Below are 20712 nucleotides of genomic sequence, written 5' to 3'. Positions count from 1 at the left end.
ATAATTAAACATTAAATCTCTATTTTTTTATTGTTGTCTGTTGCAGTTGACTGCCCAAAAAACGTACATGCACAGTAAGTACTCGACATAATCGCGTTGTTATGACCAGTGCAACCCATTGCACAAACGCACACATATGACATGATAATAAAATAGCTTGATTATACGACAAATTAAAAAATCCTGTTTTGCTTCAGTCCTTGAAAACTGCACTGGAGTGAAGCCACTTCCATCGCTGCCGCACAAAAACAACATGTTAATATAGAAAAAATATTTCCAAAAGTTTTATAACGAACCATGGTTGAGGAAATTGCAAGAGAATGAAGAAAATATTTCAGTAATCCTCATCATCCGAACTTTCATCTTTTCTCTTTCCTGTTTCGTAAGATGATCTTATCGATGATGTCATTATGTCATGAACTTTTGGAGTCGGATCATCTTCTAAAGTGCTGGTGACAACACCAAGCTTACTCAGGCGCCATTCCAACACTGAAATAATAATTAAACCATGTTAATAAAAGTTTTAAATGCACTAAACAAACCACAAAAGTAACAACGTCAATTCTAATGAAATCACAATGTAATGGCAATTAATGGATCCATCTTTGTTTATGGACTGTGTTGCACAAGATTTGTTGAAATTTTTACTCTTGATACTTATCAGGGCAGGCTTTCAAGAAATTTTACAGTCTTCATTGCATGGCACTTATCATTATTTTTTAAAATTCAATGTTCCATTGGAAGATTTCAAGACTTAAAATTTGTTTATTTTTTCGTTATTATAAATTGCACACATTTTCTAACAGTTATATGGGCCTATGTGAGACAAAAGGGTACAGCTAAGAACCAAATAATGATTGTCAAGCAGTTAACCGGATAGGAGGCTGAACGAAGTCAGATGTAATGGTAATGTATGAAAAGTTAAACACGCAGACATGAAAATGTATAATGCATTGAAAAAACTATCAGTCCGCTACAGAGGTTTTCCTCGAAAGATTACACAGGGTGAAGGGGTTGAACACATAATAACAGCAGATTTAACCAACACAGTTATTCCATAAACCCCGGATAAAATATTGTTTACTTATCCAGACTTACTATCTTGCTTTAGGTTCATTCCTCCCAGGGAAAGAGGCCCAATCCACTGCGCAGCCATTTCTCCATCTTTGTATATAAATATTGTTGGGACGTTCTTGTCAGGATAGTTTGGGATGCACGTCGTTGAAATACTTTTGAGAAACTTCACTGTGGGAAATTTTTCAGCTAACCGAGTGAGGTATTGATTTAGGAGCGTACATTGTGGGATTCTGAAAACACAATAAAACTAATCAATCTTCAATAAAAATAGGTAATAAATGTTTAAACAAAACAGTAAAAAAACTTGATATTGCAGTAGTCAATGAATTGATACAGTACCAAAACACATGCAAGATGAAGAGTCCAAGCTTTACGCTTGCAAATATACACCTTGTTGCTAATACTAAGCAAACTATGCATAAAACATCAAAGCAATGTTTACAACTAGGCAGTGTTCAGTCCTAGAAAGAGGAAGTGTTTAATTACCCTTGTTTGTACAGATGCAAAACAACCCAGACTCCATCCCCAGCCTTGTTGACTTCTTGGACATAATCAACAGCAGAAATCTCCCGAACATCGCCATATTTTGACTTTATCTGCAAAGCTCTCATTTCTGCCATTCTCTTTTCCCTACAGAAAACACAACAATGCTTGCTATTTTTTTACGCCCTACATTTTAATGCTTTTTTTGCAGCATAAGAAGTATTGCTTGTGATATCAATGGCAACTATACACAGATATCATGCCTATTTTTTACCATGCATACCTGTACATTTGCATCACCCTTTCATCCTCCTCATCTTCAAACTCATCAAGTTCATCCAATGTCATGTCCTCATAATTGTTGACTACATTAAACAATGAAGTATAAGATGACCAACAATTACTCCAGCATCATGTAAGGTATTTTATTTAACACCGGGCCCTGTATGTAAATTGAACAACACTTTCATATCTATCTTCTAAGCTTGACCTCACCATACAAAAACTCCACAGCAAATAGGCCCTCAATGTTTTTCAGCATATTAAGTTTTATCTGCAGCTTTTAAAAAATTGATTGGTTTTAGCAATTAAGTTGCTTTCCTAAATATCTATGACATTCTATGCCAAGTATAAACATGATTCATGGCACATGAAGACAGTGTAGACCTATAGTTAATATTTCATACCAACAACAGTTTGGTCAACTTCCTCAGGTGGTGGAGCTGGCTTTTCTTTTTTTGGCAAAATTCCATGCTTCCTCAGTGCATCGTTCCATTCAGTATCCTCATTTGGGTTCTGTTTGTAAACAACCTGTTATGGTCCAAGCTCCCACACAAATGTAACAGACCATTTCAAGTCATTACGAAGTATTACTTATAACAATCTATATTTTAAACTTGTGGTTCTGGTTACAACAACGTACATAGCACACAATTAAGCAGCTATTTAAAATCAGCTTCAGGTTTAACAAACCTTTAAAGTGTATATAAATAAATAATTAGTTTTTAAGACCTTGCAAAAGATAAGACCTAAAACATTACAAATAATGGCAAACCTGCATGTTCTTGGCTGTAGTTTAGCAGTCAGATGTTTCAGTAAATATTTAGTGGACTAAGACCTTAATATGACAAAGACACAATGAGGTTTTTTTTAAAAAAAAAAGAAACTGCAAGGTAAGCACAAGGTGTTAATTGTTACACATAAAGGTGTAAAACTTAGCACAACATCTGTGATGATACTTCCCTATGTGATGCAGAGGCAGTAAGTAAAGAGAATAAGAGAAGTACACACCAACTGGACAATATTTGCATTACTTTAAGCTGTACCCAAACTGATTGGAAAATTATATGTACAGTCAAGGTAAACATATATCAGAGTTAATCCAAGACAACCTTGCTACCAGTTAATTATCAAGGGTTTAATAAAAGGTAAATAACATTTTTGCTTTGAAGTAGTAACTGTTGTTTAAACTGTGATAAAGTACATGTCCTTCAAGTGGTTAATTTTTACCATAAAATTGTATATGTAACGAAATATGCACAGCACCACTAGTCTATTTGACATTTACAAGAGAACCTTTTTTGAAAATGGTATTCCTGTATATTGCAATAGTTTATCACCCAAAAAAAGTTTATTTTCCACAAATTGGTGTGCTTGAAGGTCTTCCATCCATCTTGTCATCTCTCGGAGGGTTCGGGTTTGCCTTGGGCATTTTTTTAAGCAGAGCGTTCATTTCAGTCTTCTCATCAAACACCTTCCACATATCGTACAGCTTCAGTATGGCACGAGTTATTTCAATGACTTTGTCCATGTCAACATTGAGTTCAGCAAACCATTGTTTGGTATGATTTTCTTGGTTCTGTATCACACATGCCATATGAAGGCAAGCCAGAGCAATCTGGAAGGGTGGGTACATCAGAATAACATCAGTGCGATAACTGTCATTAGCAATCTTCCAGGCAACAGGCAATAATGATTCACTGCGACCCATGTCATTGCAATATTGCACAAGTGGTCGGTATGGATGATAAACCACAAGGCAACAGTCCATCAACTCCAGAAGGTAGAACTCACATTCCCACACATGGTTAATCCTGTAGTTAAAGTCATGTTGGAAAGCGTGTGAAAATTTTCCCTTTATTACATTGGACACAGCCGTGATCAGCCTAGAGTTTGAAATTGGACCAAATTCTTCAACTTTAGAAGCGAGAAATATACAGGTTGGGGCTAGAAGCAAAGGGTCGCAACTTTTAAGTGAGTGTTTAGAGTAAAATCGTTTGAAATAAACAGTGGCAGTTGCGATTACTTGTTGTCGGACTTTCAACTGTTCTCCAATTGCCTGGATTACGTTGGCAAAAAACAGCATAATCTTCTGGTATTCCGTTTCACTAAGAGTCTGAAGGTCTTTGTGACATTCACGACGAATTGCTTCCTGGGTCAACACCCATTGCTTACAGTGAGAACTTTGCCAAAAGTTACCAGCCATTGTCCTGAACCTTATCTTGTCAAGAAACCCAACAAAGCGTTTTAATAAACGACGAAAATAAACTAGATAGACGTAGCATCAACTCAAATTCTTTCCTTTGTATACTTTAGTCCTACATTCAATCTGTTTTAAAAGCAAAAAGACGTAACAAACACGCCAAATTTTTGGTTAACTCTTTTCAAAAACGACTGAGAAGTTTCAGAAATGAGAAACCTAACTTCTTATTTGTCGGTGTTTCCCCGACATGCGGTAATGCGTGACCAAATAAGGAAATACACAAAAAATAACTCGTGTTTCAATAAACGTGAATCTTATAAAGAATAAAATTATGAAACAAGAGTAGCATAAAATTACAAATAAATTAATATTTTCGGGCCACTATTAATCAGTAGGGATCCAACTCTAGAGGGCGCCATAATATAAGTCTATGTAGCATAGAAATCTGTAGGATTGTTAACTGTCAGGTGTAAACAAATCCTGGTATTTTTATTGTAAATTTAGATCTGTGGCCATTTCTTCTCACTCTCTGTGCTGCTGTCATAGCGATATGCCGTGATTGTCTGTCGCTGTGACAAGACAGTAGCTTTGCCAAGACTTATATAATTGCCGGCTTTTGGGGGGTTATATGTCTTAGGGTGATTCCTGCAGATTGACAGAGCGGAAAGACAGAAGATCGGCCTTCCTCAAAGACCAGTGCCAAAAGTAGGCTATGTGTCGGAACGGTTCGGTGTATAAGTCGTTCCGATAGGAACTCAATAGCTAGGGTGTTTCCTAAATAAATATAAGGAACTTAAATTTAACTAACTTATCCACTCTTTTAAAAATTTTACTCAGTATACGAAAACACAACTGTTTAGTTTTCCCTGTAAATTCAATCGTTGCGGTAAGATTTTTTTTTACTTTCAACCCTCGCTCAAGACTCATTGCATTTTGCGCCATTCGAGCAACGCTATGACAAGCTGTTGCAGTTATTAGATACTTCCCAAGACTACACCTGTAGCAACCACAATAACGTCGTACCAAAGTCTTATCTGTGCCTTCATATGTTAAAGTTACCCCATTGGTTTTTGGTGCATATTTCACTCAATTTGGCCATTACCAAGTCCTTACATAATCTGTAGATTAAACACACTGGGCAATAACTCAGTTCACAAATCGAACATGGCCGTTTTTGCTTACATTTATGGCATTCCTTTAATGGAGAACGAAATATGACCGGCTTTATAACGTGAATGAATATCACCATATATCGACACACAGCATTCCCTTTGTACGACATCACGGTTTTATGAAAAACATTTTATGTTGGCCTATATTGAATTTATTCGATCGCTATTGTAACGAAGCCCAAACATCTACCTTTTTATTGTTTTTGCACGATAGAAGCAGTGATGAGTTTTGTTGGCTTTATTGTTTATGCGTGAACCTCAAGGGTGAATATTGCCCAAGGTCATAATACCCGACCTTTTCTCACCTTCTTCTGTAAAATTATGTATGCAGTCGTTTCTTCTATATTGAATAAAATATGTAGGCCTACTTATAATTTCTTTAGGCTACAAAAATCGAATCATATCCAGATATGAATATTAATATTGCATTGATGTGTTACTTGCGATGTAATGCATTGTCTGAAAACGTTTCGATTTCGAGCAATCACACTAGATAGATGATTTAAGTTTGAAACCGAACGTTTAAATTTATAACCCATTTGTTTTGCTGTTTGACGTCTGTTCAAGTTGCTGCCATCTTTCATAAAAGATTGTTTATCATGAAATGGTGTTGGATGTGCGGAAATTCCGGAATAAAATTTGCGCATGTAGCGCAAAGATGAGAGGGAGCAAATTATATACGCTGTAACATGGTACGGCACAACAACGGTACAATGACTGGCACTTACTAGTTTCAATTGATATGAAAACTGAGTTTGATCTAACGCTAGGCGGTTAATTTTTGTTTTAGCCAATCAGAATCCTCTTGATCTTTGTTGTGAAGACATTGCTCTTTTGTAGCATTGGGTACTTTCCCTGCGGGGAACTTCCTTGAAACGAAACAAAAATTTTGATTTGAGTGGTTGGTCTGTTGGTTGGCACTGTTCATCCTTCGTGCTGAATCCTGCCTGATGGTTGTGGCTGAAACGAAACATCTCCATTACAACAGAATTACCTTTCAAAGCAATTTAAAAAATGCTCATACGGACGTTGCAGGATATGTAAAACAAATAGTTTCAAAATTTCATCAATGCAAAGAATTAATTCAACACAACCAGGCAAGTGTTTTTCAGTTTTGTAGTCTTAGTTAATGCAAAAATTGTGTTAAGGGGATAATAAAAATGCAAAGCACCAGATGTTTGTGATGTTTTGAACTTAAACTTATATTTAACGATATTTCTATATTAATTTGCAAATAAAAATTTAGTAATTGGCTATCATTAACATACGTAAATCATAGTCAGCATATATATGATTTATTTACAGTGAAAATTATTACTTTTCTATTCTGGTTACCTCACAGGCTAAATTTTGGCCAACCAGCTACCCCTATGACATCTTTGCACATCAGTAATTTGCACCCTGGTGTCACTAATGCCATGCTGTATGAAAAGTTTTCTCTAGCTGGCCCAGTTCTGTCAATTCTTGTTCATCGGGATGTCAATACCCAACGATCCCTGGGTTATGCGTATGTCAACTTCAAGCAACATGCTGATGGTACCTGACTTGCTTTAATTTTATTGAGGTTTTGTTTTAGGATAACCATGGCTTTGTATACATTCTTTTGACAGCGGAACGAGCTCTGAACACCATGAACTACGACCCAATTAAAGGTCGCCAAATTCATATTATGTGGAGTCAACGTGACCCATCTCTTCGTAAATCTGGCATTGGTAACATTTTCATAAAAAACTTGGACAAATCCATTGACAGTAAAGCTTTGCATAGAACATTCTCAGCATTTGGAAACATTTTATCTTGCAAGGTATTTGTTTAACTTTAGTTTAAGATTTTGTTCTAATGATTTAACAAATTAAACTATGTGTTTTGTTGTTTTGACTTGGTTAGCAAAAAACTGTATTTTTTCCCAGGTGTCTTGCCAGGATGGGGTATCCAATGAGTATGGATTTGTTCATTTTGAGACAGAAGAAGCAGCAATGCATGCTATACATCAGGTACAAAATGTGTTAAGGTCTTTTCATAGCTTGATTTTTTTACTTTCTGCAGACCAACAGCATGCTCCTGAACGGAAAAACAATCTTTGTCACTAAGTTTCTGACTCGCTCTGAACGCAACAAGAAAATGGGGGAGAGAGTCCGTCAATTTACCAACTGCTTCATTAAGAACTTTGGTGATAAATTTGATGATGAAGGCCTCCGAAAATTATTTGAGGTGTAATTTATTCTCACTAAATTGTGATAGTGGGCAAAAAAAGTGTTGAAATTTCTTGTCTCTGGTCACAGAAATATGGAACAATTAGAAGTGTTGCTGTCATCAAAGATAATAGAGGCAACTCTCGTGGGTTTGGATTTGTGGCCTTTGATAAACATGAGGAGGCACAAGCCGCTGTAGACGGACTCAATGGCACAAAAATTGAAAGTACATGTGTTACAGTGTGTTTTTGTCAGTGTATTATATGGTGTTGGTTGGATTTATATCTTAATGTAATCTTTCAGGCACAAATGATGTGTTGTATGTTGGTCGAGCTCAGAAGAAACAAGAGAGACAAAATGAGCTTCGAAGACAGATCGAACAAGAAAAGCAAGACCGTATTCAACCATTCAAAGGAGTAAAAATGTCTGAAAAAAGACAAAAGTGCAAAGCGCATCCTAGAACACAATATAAACACAGAATGACCAGAAGAGCAAGTGTAAGAATGGTAAGTGCAAAAATATGGAACTTATACTGCAATAATTGTGTTTTCTATCAGAGAGAACACAGTTTTCCAGATTTGACTGCATCAAACAACAATTTTTTTTCTGTACCTCATTTTATGCATTAAATTTGGCATAACAGAACAAAGAACGGCAACAAAACCACTAATGAACGTAATCATTTTTTTCAAGTAATCTCTGTAATATCAAAATTTATTACTGAACATTTTTACTTACAATATGAGACCTTTTAGGTTGAAACAGTGGCCATCTGTCTGCAGCTTATACCCAATTTTTACTTACATTGGGATGACTTTAGTAATTGAATCCAAATCAGCGCTTATGTGTGTTACATCTTCAGAATCCGTATAAATGTGCACAACGCTTGAGGAATCCCAACATGACAGGATATCCCCAACCTGGCCAAGCTCAAAATCAACAACAACCAGACTCTGGCATGCAGCAAGCTGTGCATGTACAAGGCCAGGAACCGCTCACAGCAAGTATGTTGGCTGCTGCTCAACCCCAAGAACAGAAGCAGATGCTTGGTAAGAATTATTTTTTGGTCTGAATCTTTTAAATTTACCTTCTGTCTCATTTTTTTAAGTCAGAGTATATTAAGCAACAGCTTCATTTTTATACTTTCAATTGCAAAAGTACTTGGGATGACATATTTACTAATATAGATTTTTACAAACTTCTAAAAAACTAAAATAGTAAATTATTATTGCTAAAACAAATTTTCCACATCCTGCTGGTTGACTTCATAATATAAAACTTTCTAGCCAAAATGTTCATGCTTGGTGGGAATGCTGGAGTTCCCCTAAAAATTGAGCTCATCATGCTCTGAACAACATATCATGTTTTGGTTACAAAATTAAAGAAAATGAAGAAAGTGTTACTGTGCAAACACATGGTAGTAAAATTGAGCAATGGTAAAGAATCTGATCCTTTGCCACTTGGATTAATGAAGGATTTTTCATTTGTTTTAATATTGTTTTCACCCTTAACATTTTGTAGCATATAGACTGAGCTGTATGGATCATGGTACCTTTGAAAACATACCTTTAAATAATATGACACATGTCTAATTAACCACAATGCTTTTTTATAGGTAATCGCTTGTATCCACTTATTGAAAGCAGGTGCCAAAACATGGCCTCCAAGATCACTGGCATGTTGCTTGAAATTGACAACTCTGAGCTTCTGCACATGTTGGAGTCCCATGAATCTCTAGAGGCAAAGGTTGAGGAGGCAGTGACTGTTCTCCAAGCCCATCAGTATAAAACAGCTCGACAAACCTGTCCTAATCTGGTGCCAAAGGTGCATAATTAAATTGTATTGCCATAAAATTACGACTTGAAGACAAACCTGTCCTAATCTGGTGCCAAAGGTGCATCATTAAATTGTATGGCCATAAAATTACGACTTGAAATGTAACCATTTAATTTTGTCTTGATGTGAATGCAAGGTCACAGGAAACTCATCTTTTTTCATTTTTGTTTAAGAAACCAGAAAGTACTTTTTTTGCTAATCAACTCCAAGGACAACAGCAACTTGGTACTGGTGAGACAAAAGTCATGTAGCTTTACCTGAAACGATAAGGAAATGTTGTACATGACACCACATACAAACCCATTTTTCATACTCATAAATGGCTCGGACATGTGAACTTCAAATGCAAAAAATATCTTTACATGTAGATTAAAATATTTTTCAACATTTTTTGTAAATTACAGATTTTGAAGACAGTGTTGTTGACCACAGCTATGACAGTGAAGACAATGAAATCAACCAAAGTGGTTCTGTTGGCCATGATAGTGTTCTGGAAATTAACAGCCTTGATGAAGATAGCAATGTTTGGGACAATTACAGCATTGATGATTCACATGAGGTGGCGGGACCTTCCCATCTCAAAGTAATTCAATTGTAATTTGTACCCACTGCATTTCACTAAAACCTTTTTTTACGTTCTAAACCAAGCTGTCAAATAATTTACTGTGTGTTATTGTTTGCATTATTACTCGACCACGGTATTTCATTTATTTTGCAGCCATTCAGATACACACAAAGTGTGGGAAACCCCAATATGGCAGAAATCCAACAACAACCAGACTTTGGCATGCAGCAATCTGTGCATGTACAAGTCCAAGAACCACTCACAGCAGGTATATAATCATGCAAAGTTCCAAATAACAGCATCAACCTATTTTGTGTATGTAAACTGTGGCATGGGCATATCAGCTATGCATAAATGAACAATTCTTTATGTGAAAAATGGCATAAGCTTTCTGTTAAAAATATTTTTCCAAATATCAGATTCTGGAACCCACAGCATTAATAGTGAAGACAATGAAATGGTCCAAATTTTCTGTAATGCCAATGAAAATCCTGTGGTTATTAACAGTTTTGACGAGGATGACAATGTTGATGACAGTTACAATTCTCGTGATTTAAATGAGATGAATGCATCTTCTTATTCCAAAGTAACTCAATTGTTTTTCTATGAATTTAAAATTCACAATGATGGATTTAGATTTGCAAGTTTTCATCCAAACTGGAAGAATTCAATAGTGATGATTTATTAACAAGTGTCGGTGAAAAGGATTATTTAGGTTGTGGTAGATTTGGTGCAATACGGATATGCTACCATAATTCATTGGGAACAATTGTTGCAAAGTGCATGTCTCTTACTGGAACAAAAGATGAGTTGCTCAGTAGAATAAAAAGGTGTGTGAAATATATGATCTGTACTTTGTTGTGTGCAAAATGTCCAACATTGCTTAACATGAATAGCTTTTTTTGTATAAAAAAAATATGAATTTAGTTTATATGTAAAGCTTAAAAGGGATCTTCATTCCACAGTATCAACAGAGAAGCAGCAGTACTTGCACGTGTCAAGCACCCCAACATTGTTAAAATACTTGGATGCACAAACTGGAATAATGAGGTTGCCATTATACTGGAATACATTGATGGTGGAAACCTCAAAAGTTATCTGATGTCCAAAGAGATAACAGACATCCCTTGGCAAAGAAGGGCACAGTTTGCCAGACAGCTCATATCAGCTCTTTCATACCTTCACAATTATGCAAAGGGAAAAGTTTTTTGCCATGGAGATTTAAAACCAGAAAATGTTTTGCTGACAAAAAACTTGATGGTAAAACTGGCAGATTTTGGAGCAACCAATATCATAAGAGCAACTAATTTGGAATCCACGACTATGGACACAACTCCAACCAGACAATGCACAATGTTCTACGTTGCCCCAGAGTTCTACAAACATGGCATAGCAGATCCACTGGTTGATATCTACAGGTGTGAAATAAAACTTGTATCTGTTAACACAATAACATTGGGAAATAAAAACAACTTAAATACAAATAAAATTTCATTAAAATCTGACTGATGTATTTTTTTTCTGCTTCTTCTGTCTTTTGTGTTTCTAAATCTTACAACCTGTAGTAAAGCACGTGATTATATACCTTGTTGGACTTCTTGTGAATATAACAAGTAAACCCACTGTTATCTATAGCTTTGGAATGATCCTGTACGAGATCATCACCAGAAAAACAATCTTTGAAGGTTGCACACAGTCAAATAATGTTCTTATGACAATAATTTGTAGTGGAATTCGACCTGATTTAAAGTTTGTTGACCAAGCAGAAAAATCTGTCAATAAAGATGATCAGGCCCTATTTGACTTATTAAAAAATTTCATGCAAAAGTGTTGGGATCCGAGTCAAGAAACTCGACCTACAGCTAAAGAAGGTGAAACCAGTTTTATTTCGTATCAAAACAATTATAATAATTTAGAGCCAAACAATTGGTTGTAATTTAATGAATGTTTTAAACAACAAATCTTGATCTAATCTTTATTGTATTGTCCACCATTGGCATCTTGGTGATTTGGTGTAATGTCAAACAAACTGTAGCGTTGGATTTTTAGGTATTTTTAACAGTAAAATAAAACTGATGTTTTCCAATAGATTAAGAGGCCTTAAAACTGAATCGTTTCACTCTTTCCCAACTGTTTTTTGGGCCTTACCTAATCTTGTAATCTCTTTTGCAGTGTTAAGAAAACTTTCCTTTGTCCGTGACTGCCTTAAAAATACAGAGCAAGAATCACAGCACAAAAAACACACCGGGAACCTTGTTGCACTTACATCTTTTACCCATCCATTCAGAGATGCAAAATGAAATTTTGCCAAAATGATCACGTTCATATATTTCTTCAATGTTTGTTTTTTACTGCAGTCGTTGGTTTAGTTCTTAGGTCTCGCAAAATAGTACATACTTTTAGTTCTTCATGAAATCGTCGTTGTTTTCCCGTTTTTAACTATCAGTTTCATGACCTTTCAATTTAGGAAAATCAAAAACTTTAGCCAAACTTTAATGATACCTCGTTGCGTTTTCCCCTAATTTTCTTTATAATTTTTTGTAATGTGTGCTAAATAGAAAAACTGCGTGGTTGTTTGAAAACAACGTTGCTTTTTAAAAACTGTGTAACAATAAGTGCCTCTTCGGTTGCGATGACGATGACCACTTGTGTTTCTTTTGGTTGCTGCTGTGCTCGTTTTAGTGTGTTTTGCTGCAATAAAGTTGGCACTCGTAGTGATTTTAAAACATCTTTGCAAAACCGACATTAGCTGATGTGCGTAAGATAGCCGTCCGCCTCAAGTATAGCACCAAACAAAAGTATTTTAAAGAAAAAAATTAGTGTAAAACGCCTGTTGTCCTAGGAACAAGGGTTTGAAATCAACTTCTATAAGAAAGGCATACTTCACTTAGTGATGTATGACATCATAATGATGACATATTCCACTAACACCATCAGATAGAAAAACGTCTGCACCAAGCAGATTATTTATCGACATACTAGAATGCTTAAAATTACCAAATTTTTAAAATCAACTGGTTGAATGGAATGTACAACTTTTCCTCATGAAAACATTCAATGCCACATTCAACGGATTTCACCCTTACAGTAACGGAGGTCAAATCACAACATGTAAAAGATCAGTGTTTTAGCATCAAATTAGAACTTTGTGTATCTATTGTGAAAGCTCCTTTGCTTCTGCCGACGTATTTAACGCTTTTATATCGATTGTGCAAACAAGAAAACCATTAGGTGTTTTCCCTACCGGGAACTTCCTTGACACAAAACAAAAGTTTTTGGCAGGATTCCTTTCAATAAAAATACTGTTATTTTAAAAACAAAAATTGAACTACGCTTGATGCAAAATGACCCATGTTGGCAATTGAAAACAACTCTACTTAATGAACAATGATGAGTGAAATAAATATGGCTCATTTTGATTGATGGATTACATTAAATTTTCCTCATTGCACAGAATTGTTGGAAATTTAGGGTCGTGACCTCACGTCATTGGCTTCTATCTCGACCAGTGCATTTTTCTGTGCATCTGGAACCATAAATACAACAAATAAAGTGTTCAATTTTTGGCCCCAGTTCAAAAATGAATCTTAGTAAACAGGGACAATGCAAAATCTAAGTCTTGCCCATGTGTGTATTCCACATGTTAGAAATGAATAGCTCTAATGCTACAAGCTACCCCGTGGCATCCTTGTATGTTGGTGATTTGCACCAAGATGTCACCGAAGCCATGCTCTATGAAAAGTTTTCTCAAGCTGGCCCAGTTCTGTCAATTCGTGTTTGTCGAGATGCCATCACCCAACAATCCCTTGGCCGTGCATATGTCAACTACCAGCAACCTGCCGATGGTACAATTACTGTATTTATTTACTGCAAGAATTTGTTTTATTGAGGTTTTTGCTTGTGAAAATGTATGCATGGGGTTAATATGAAATATTCCCAGCTGAACGAGCCCTGGACACAATGAACCTTGATCCTATTAAAGGTCAACCAATTATGATCATGTGGAGTCAACGTGACCCATCTCTTTACAAATCTGGTGTTGGCAACATTTTCATCAAGAACTTGGACAAATCTATCAACAACAAGGCTTTGTATGATACATTCTCAGCATTTGGAAACATTCTTTCCTGCAAGGTCAATTTTTACCAAACAAAATTTTTTTTTAATCAAAGATTTGTTGTAACATTTTTGCAGGTGTCTTGCCAGGATGGAGTATCCAAAGGTTACGGTTTTGTTCATTTTGAGAGTGAAGAAGAAGCAATGCATGCTATACATCAGGTACAAAATCAGTTTATTTAAATTAAAATCACCAAATAATACTTGCTATAACTATAGGCTAATGGCATGTTGCTAAATGGTAAAAAGATGATTGTTGACAAGTATCTTACTCGCTTTGAACGCAACAAAAAAATGGGGGAGACTCGGTTTACAAACTGCTTTATCAAAAACTTTGGTGACAAATTCGATGAGGAGGGCCTAAAAAAAATATTTGAGGTACCATGTAATTGTGCTCAATAATGCTATAGTGCAACAATATTTTCTTTGTTCCACTTTGTGGATGAAATACAGTAGTATAAACTTGGCTGGAATGGTGAACTAAGCCACCCTGGAAGGCTTTTGGTCAATATCCCTATCTATAGTTACTGACCTTTCCAGTAAAACTGAAAAATCAAGCACATAGACAGCTCTAAACATATTTAATAGCAGAAATTATATTTCGCCATCAAAATGACAACATCAGTTTCTGCAGAGTGTAAAAACAGAAGCCAAGTTCAAGCAATAGTGCATCGTATGTGGAAATGTAACCTGATTAAAAAATATAGAAGCAAGATTTAACAAAACTTGGTTTTATTGTTCCATTTCTGTTTTTAAGAAATATGGAACAATCAAAAGTGTAGCTGTAATGAAAGATGATCTGGGCATATCCCTTGGTTATGGATTTGTTGACTTTGGCAAACATGAGGAGGCTCAAAGAGCTGTGGATGCACTCAATGGCACTGAAATAGAAAGTATTTTTAATGGCCTTTTATATTTAATAAATATGCTCTTCTATAGTGATGCTGTTGTAGACTCAAATGACACTTTGTATGTTGGAAGAGCCCAGAAAATGCAAGAAAGACAAAATGAACTCCACAATCAATACAGACAACAAGATCAAAATGTGAATCTTTATGTGAAAAATCTTGATGTCAACATAACAGAGGAAGACTTACGTGAGGCCTTCAATCAGTATGGCACAATTACGAGTGCAAAGGTATATTTAAAATTATTTTAATGCAAAGACTCAGTATTGTCAGCTGATTCTTTATCCTTTTGCAGATCATGTACGATTGTGGAGTACCTCGTGGTTTTGGATTTGTTTGCTTCAGTTCCCCAGAAGAAGCCACAAAGGCTGTGACAGAAATGAATGGTCGAATTGTTGGCTCGCAACCACTTTATGTTGCTTTGGCGCAACGAAGAGAAGACCGTAAAGCCCATCTTACTGCACAATACATGCAGAAAAAAACTACTGGGATGAGTGTGAGAATGGTACATAAAATAACATGAGATGTTAAAAAGTAAATGTGTTCCATATAAAGTTCACTGTGTCTTATAATTGGTCATAGACTTACAAATTTAACCTGTTCTTTGATCTGGCCAGTATTTTCAGTTTTCGTCGATGCATGTGATAAACTTTACATTATAAGGCATACAGGGATATATGTTTTACTAACTTTGCAGCCCAACCCAGCCAAACAACTAAAAGCTAGTTTTCAGGTAAAAACTTGTATGTACATGATATCATGGTTTTTGTAGTGATATCTTACACATAATTTATAAATAATTTCATAATTATTCAAAACACTTCCAGATGGCTGGAGAAATAAGATCTGTTGGTCCACGTGGCCCATCTGGACCAACTATCCATCCAATGACAACACCGATTAATGCACGTAGTGCAATGCATCCATCACAGCATGTCATGCAACCACAAGTGATGCAGGTTTGTAAAAAAACACATAACAACGTATTTCTTTTCCTGCGTTTGCATAGATGGATGTTACTAAAATAATTTTGTTTGGTTCTGATCATGATCCAGGCTGTATCATTTCATATGTTTTGGTGAGACCCCATTGTTTTATTCATTCAGCAGCCATTTAAATACACACAAAGTGTGAGGAACCCCAACATGGCAGGATATCCCCAACCTGGTCAAGCTCAAAACCAACAACAACCAGACGCTGGCATGCAGCAAACTGTGGATGAACAAGGCCAGGAACCACTCACAGCAAGTATGTTGGCTGCTGCTCAACCCCAAGAACAGAAGCAGATGCTTGGTAAGAATTGTTTCTAGTCTGTTCAATGCAGGAGGTGGTTTTAGGTTCCTTCCCTAAGTAAAAAAAAACACCAGTTTGCTCCTGATTTGTGAATGTCTCCCTTAACAACACAGCTTTTTTGAAGTGTGTGTTTTTATTGTGTTCCTCGTAATGTGTTGGCAATAAATGTTTGCATTATTTCCCCAGATCAAAACCAGCAATGCCCCGAGTCCAGCATGCAGGAAACTGCTCCAGCACAAAAACAAATTACAGCTGCTATGCTGGCTGCTCAAGAACAACATATGCTTGGTAAGACTAAAAATATGTTGGTAGGACAAAAATAATACCTAGAACCAAAACAAGACCTCTTATACAAAATTCTAAATTTTACCACCAACCCTTTTCTGGCTTCTTTGGGAATTACAAGGTCAAATGAATTGTGCATAAATGAACATTTGTATACATGCAAAAAAAGAAACACAACAAAGCAATCAAGAGGTAATTCAGCCTTTTTTGTAGACTACTTTGATTTAGAAGACAGTGTTGTTGGAAACCACAGTTATGGCAGTGAAGACAATGAGTTTTATAAAACGAGCTCTGTTGGCCAAGATAGTGTTGTGGATATCAATGACTTTGTTGATGGTGATGATGACGACGATGATGATAATGGCGGTTACAGTTCTAATGACACATATGAGATGTTTTCGCCTTCTTGCCCCAAAGTACTTACAATTCAGCAGGTTTTGTTTGTAACTCTATTGCAGATAGAGTTTAGTTTTTATAAAGTAAATTTATCTTTTACTATGTACACCGTCACAACATCACAAGTAGCATTAGTTTAGTTTTGGATGTGCATGATTTCAATTTCGGCAACTGCATTTTCAAAATGTGCAACAGTGTATTGTTTGGAACAGAATCCATACCTTATATAAAAACGTATTGTTTTATTCAAACAGCAGCCATTTAAATACATGCAAAGTGTTAGGAACCCCAATATGGCAGGATATCCCCAACCTGGCCAAGGTCAAAATCAACAACAACCAGACTCTGGTATGCAGCAAGCTGTGCATGTACAAGGCCAGGAACCGCCCACAGCAAGTATGTTATACAATGTTGCAAATAACACTTTAACCAGCGGTAAGTTTGTGTAGCATTTGATGGTACTTTCTTGCAGTCCATTTTTAGATAATGTGCATCATTTGTATTTACTTGAATAAGAATTTATATAGCTGGCTCTAACAGCGTGTAGTTTTCTTTACACTGAGGTTTTACTATTTGTATAAACCTACACTATTTGCATGGTAACATGATTGCTTCCCACATGAAATAACTCACAACCTACTAGTTGGGAAGCACTTACATAAACCCATTGTGTACAAACATAAACTGTTTTGCCTGCATAACCAAGTACCATGTAACAGCTAGTTTTTGCAGGTCAATGTGATAATATGCCCACACCTTCCCATTTCAAGGTAATGTATGTCTTAATTTTACATGTGCACTAATGAAAATGACATATCTTTAGAACTTCTGCAAACTTTCATCTAAATTAAAACAATTCAATAGTGATGATTTATTGACAAGTGCCGGGGAAATAGATTATTTAGGTTGTGGCAAATTTGGTGCAATACGGATGTGCTACCACAATTCATTAGGAACAGTTGTTGCAAAGTGCATGTCTCTTACTGGAACAAAAGATGAAATGCTCAATAAAATGAAAAGGTATGTGAACAATGTAGCCTGCGCTAAATTAATCTCTAAAAAAATGTGATTAATTTCGTTTGGTTCACCCACACAACTTTTCTTACCTGATAAGTAAATCATGAGCACTGTAACATTCATGTAAACTTAAAGATCATCTTCTTTCCACAGTTCCACAGTATCAATAAAATTAAAAGGTATGTGGTAAGTGGTCTACACTGAAATTTTGTGCGAAATGCTTAAGATCATTTGTTGACATGGGCAGCTCCACCATGGACAATTAATTAATACAGTATATATACAAAATGGTCCTAGTGAGCCCAGTTATTCCATTTTTCCACAGTATCAAGAGAGAAGCAGCAGTACTTGCACGTGTGCAGCACCCCAACATTGTTAAAATACTTGGATGGACAAACTGGAATAATGAGGTTGCCATTATACTGGAATACATTGATGGTGGAAACCTCAAAAGTTATCTGATGTCCAAAGAGGTTGAGGACATTCCTTGGCAAAGAAGAGCACAGTTTGCCAGACAGCTCATATCAGCTCTTTCATACCTCCACAATTATGAAATGGGAAAAACTTGTTGTCATGGAGATTTAAAACCAGAAAATGTTTTGCTGACCAGAAACTTGATGGTAAAACTGGCAGACTTTGGAGCAAGCAATATTATAAGAGCCTCTAATTTGGAATCCACAACTATGGACACAACTCCAACCAAACAATGTACTCTGTTGTATGTTGCACCAGAGTTCTTCAAAGGAGGAATAGCAAACCCACTAGCTGATATGTACAGGTATTAATCTTTGACCAGCTGCTGTTGAAACTCTGGTTGAAAAAGTGTCAAAATTGAATTGGTGGAAAAATGCATCACTAAGTCCAATTTGAGTTTTTCTTTTAAAAATTAAGATACGCCATGAAGATCATATTTTCAAAATTATTCACTTAGAGTGTACACATTTTTAACCTTGCTATTCATAAAGAAGTACAAATACTAATTACTTAAACCTGCCTTCATCCTAAAGCTTTGGAATGATTCTGTATGAGATCATCACCAGAAAAGAAATCTTTGAAGGAAGCACACAGTCAAATGATGTTCTTATGTGGAGAATCTGCAGTGGAATTCGTCCTGACCTGAAATTTGTTAATCAAGTGAAAAAATCTATCAAACAAGAGGACCAAACTCTGTTTGACTTGTTGAAGAATATCATGCATAAATGTTGGGAGCAGAGTCCGGAATCTCGACCAACAGCTAAACAAGGTGAAGTCAGACTTTTTTTTCTCTAATGTTTTCAATATTGTAATTTTCTTTCAGAATATATTGTTGTTTGTTATTTATAAATAAGATGTGGAACTATGCAGTATTTTAACGATAATCCATAATTTTAATTGCTTTTGTCGATTCTCTTTTTTTGTAAAGTGTGCAACATAATTATGATGTTTTTAAGCCCTGACTGGAGTTCATTAAAGTTTTAAAACGAATGCATGATAACGTTACAGTACTGTTTTTTTTTTAAATTTCCCAACTTCTTTTCGTGTATCTCTGAACTCTTGTTAAGATTACTTCATTGTGTTAACCTCATTTGCAGTGCTGGAAACACTCACCTTCGGGGCTGAGACAAAACCAAAGGACATAAAACACAATGAAACACTTGTTGCACTTACATCTTTTACTCATCCATTCAGAGTGGGAAAATGAACTTTTTGATAAAATAATTATTTGTTCAGATATAATGTGGATTGTGTATAAGCTGCAGACAGATGGCCACTGTTTCGACCTAAAAGGTCTCATCAGTGCACCTGTTGTGACTATCAGACGAATTTGCTGACCAAAAAACTTCCACTTTGTGGTGACCATACAATCACCGTCATGTGGATTGTTTGTTTGTTTTTTTTTGCTGCAATTGTTGGATTAGTTCTCTTTGTTTAATGACCACACTGTTTGACAATAATGCTTATTTTTGCATTGCAACAATTAATTGTAATGAAATGACTAAACATCTTTCAGGGTAAGTACTTCTGAAATAGTGTGTCAAAATATTATACTTTGTGTAACATTGAAACTTTATAACCCGTAAAAGTCTGCTGCAGTCATGGAAACCAGTTTGGAAAGCCATGCTTTATTGAATAGATTTAGCATCATATTTTTTTTTCTGTTACGGTTTCAATTTTTGTGTTTGTAAGACAATCTGGTTGTTTACTCTTACTGTAGTTCCTTTTTTATTGTTTCAAAAAGTTGTTTTTTTTACTTGGTTTATACAATAGTTTGTTGTATATACTTTACATTGTTTTTTTTTAGCTGAGTATGTGGAATGGTAACGGTTTGTTGTTATTGTTTATGCAAGTTTGTTTTTTAAGTAAGTTACCAAGTAGTTTTAACAACTGTTGTAATGCTTTTTGGCATAAGATGTTTCCTACAAGCTATGCTGTTACTTTCAACTTTCATCATGTGTATATGCAATAAACTTAGCAACATTGGTAGTGACAGAAGTCTGAATTTGATTTGTGCCATATTAAAATTCTCACCCAAAAGCATTTCTAGAAAAATCTTTCGGTTAGATTAGGCATAGAGTTCCTAGGTGACTCTCACTTTAGGGTTTATAGTCCTTGACCCTTTAAAGGCATGAGCCTTGAGGATAGAAGTTGGCAATTTCCTTTCTTCTGATTTCCAAATAATCCAATCTTCCTATTTGTATGTACAATTTTATTCTTACCAAGTGCCAATATGAAGACACAAGGCAGGCAATATTAACTTCAATCTTGTAAAGCAAGTAAACACTGTAATTTCTTACAAACAATAACGTCTAGTTTATATATAATCCTCCGACTCTAGAAACACCACCTTATATATTACCCCTTAGCAAAACAACACTACTATGACTTCCAAACCCAAAATCAATTAATTTAC

At 35.7% G+C, this 20712-nt stretch overlaps 4 protein-coding genes across 9 annotated transcripts; 2 read left to right on the top strand and 2 right to left on the bottom strand.

Moving 5' to 3' along the window:
* Positions 1–38: 38 nt before the first annotated feature.
* LOC145911737 (phosducin-like protein 3) lies at positions 39–2768 on the bottom strand. The gene is made up of 7 exons (XM_082999161.1): positions 2615–2768; positions 2247–2355; positions 1844–1925; positions 1564–1707; positions 1099–1307; positions 297–489; positions 39–235 (listed from the first exon to the last, which is right to left on the bottom strand). The coding sequence occupies exons 1-6, from the start codon at positions 2618–2620 to the stop codon at positions 335–337; spliced, it is 705 nt and encodes a 234-aa protein (XP_082855287.1). The 5' UTR covers positions 2621–2768; the 3' UTR covers positions 39–235; positions 297–334.
* LOC145911736 (cyclin-C-like) lies at positions 2678–4181 on the bottom strand. Its single transcript, XM_082999160.1, has one exon. It carries the CDS (start codon positions 4043–4045, stop codon positions 3191–3193), a length of 855 nt encoding a protein of 284 aa, XP_082855286.1. The 5' UTR covers positions 4046–4181; the 3' UTR covers positions 2678–3190.
* Positions 4182–6103: 1922 nt separating this feature from the next.
* LOC145911733 (uncharacterized) lies at positions 6104–12501 on the top strand. 2 transcript variants are annotated; one of them, XM_082999158.1, is made up of 17 exons: positions 6104–6311; positions 6557–6750; positions 6825–7018; positions 7125–7208; positions 7261–7425; positions 7497–7632; positions 7710–7912; positions 8269–8455; positions 9022–9230; positions 9416–9473; positions 9647–9825; positions 9961–10075; positions 10227–10393; positions 10444–10637; positions 10773–11225; positions 11443–11678; positions 11980–12501. In XM_082999158.1, the coding sequence occupies exons 2-17, from the start codon at positions 6585–6587 to the stop codon at positions 12105–12107; spliced, it is 2874 nt and encodes a 957-aa protein (XP_082855284.1). In that variant the 5' UTR covers positions 6104–6311; positions 6557–6584; the 3' UTR covers positions 12108–12501. The 2 variants fall into 2 exon arrangements, with proteins under 2 accessions (XP_082855284.1, XP_082855283.1); XM_082999157.1 differs by having other exon boundaries at positions 9416–9489; positions 9660–9825.
* Positions 12502–13142: 641 nt separating this feature from the next.
* On the top strand, positions 13143–20279 carry LOC145911732 (uncharacterized). Of its 5 annotated transcripts, XM_082999156.1 has the most exons (18): positions 13144–13652; positions 13748–13941; positions 14002–14085; positions 14143–14301; positions 14681–14816; positions 14877–15061; positions 15127–15336; positions 15529–15564; positions 15659–15790; positions 15941–16124; positions 16311–16412; positions 16623–16843; positions 17060–17240; positions 17538–17575; positions 17629–17825; positions 18148–18600; positions 18830–19065; positions 19394–20279. In XM_082999156.1, exons 1-18 carry the CDS (start codon positions 13433–13435, stop codon positions 19501–19503), a joined length of 3078 nt encoding a protein of 1025 aa, XP_082855282.1. In that variant the 5' UTR covers positions 13144–13432; the 3' UTR covers positions 19504–20279. The 5 variants fall into 5 exon arrangements, with proteins under 5 accessions (XP_082855279.1, XP_082855281.1, XP_082855278.1 ...); XM_082999153.1 differs by having other exon boundaries at positions 13143–13652; positions 14681–15061; XM_082999155.1 differs by having other exon boundaries at positions 13143–13652; positions 14681–15061; positions 15938–16124; positions 17060–17201.
* The last annotated feature ends 433 nt before the right edge of the window (positions 20280–20712 follow it).

Source organism: Ascidia mentula, chromosome 8 (genome assembly GCF_947561715.1).
Source record: "Ascidia mentula chromosome 8, kaAscMent1.1, whole genome shotgun sequence".
NCBI classification, from domain to species: Eukaryota; Metazoa; Chordata; class Ascidiacea; order Phlebobranchia; family Ascidiidae; genus Ascidia; species Ascidia mentula.
The sequence above is the reverse complement of the archived record's forward strand: the minus strand, read 5'-3'. Positions and strand labels throughout refer to the sequence as shown.

Coding starts and splice junctions, on each gene's coding strand:
- LOC145911736 (XM_082999160.1), bottom strand. CDS start 4,045: ATGGCTGGTAACTTTTGGCAAAGTTCTCACTGTAAGCAATGGGTGTTG.
- LOC145911733 (XM_082999157.1), top strand. CDS start 6,585: ATGACATCTTTGCACATCAGTAATTTGCACCCTGGTGTCACTAATGCC. Junction 7,426..7,496: donor GCCTCCGAAAATTATTTGAG/GTGTAATTTATT, acceptor CTCTGGTCACAG/AAATATGGAACAATTAGAAG. Junction 10,394..10,443: donor ATGCATCTTCTTATTCCAAA/GTAACTCAATTG, acceptor TGATGGATTTAG/ATTTGCAAGTTTTCATCCAA.
- LOC145911732 (XM_082999152.1), top strand. CDS start 13,433: ATGTGTGTATTCCACATGTTAGAAATGAATAGCTCTAATGCTACAAGC. Junction 15,337..15,528: donor CTGGGATGAGTGTGAGAATG/GTACATAAAATA, acceptor CTAACTTTGCAG/CCCAACCCAGCCAAACAACT. Junction 17,241..17,537: donor AAATAACACTTTAACCAGCG/GTAAGTTTGTGT, acceptor TAGTTTTTGCAG/GTCAATGTGATAATATGCCC.
- LOC145911737 (XM_082999161.1), bottom strand. Junction 1,308..1,563: donor TTGCATCTGTACAAACAAGG/GTAATTAAACAC, acceptor TTGTGTTTTCAG/AATCCCACAATGTACGCTCC. Junction 490..1,098: donor AATGAACCTAAAGCAAGATA/GTAAGTCTGGAT, acceptor TTATTATTTCAG/TGTTGGAATGGCGCCTGAGT.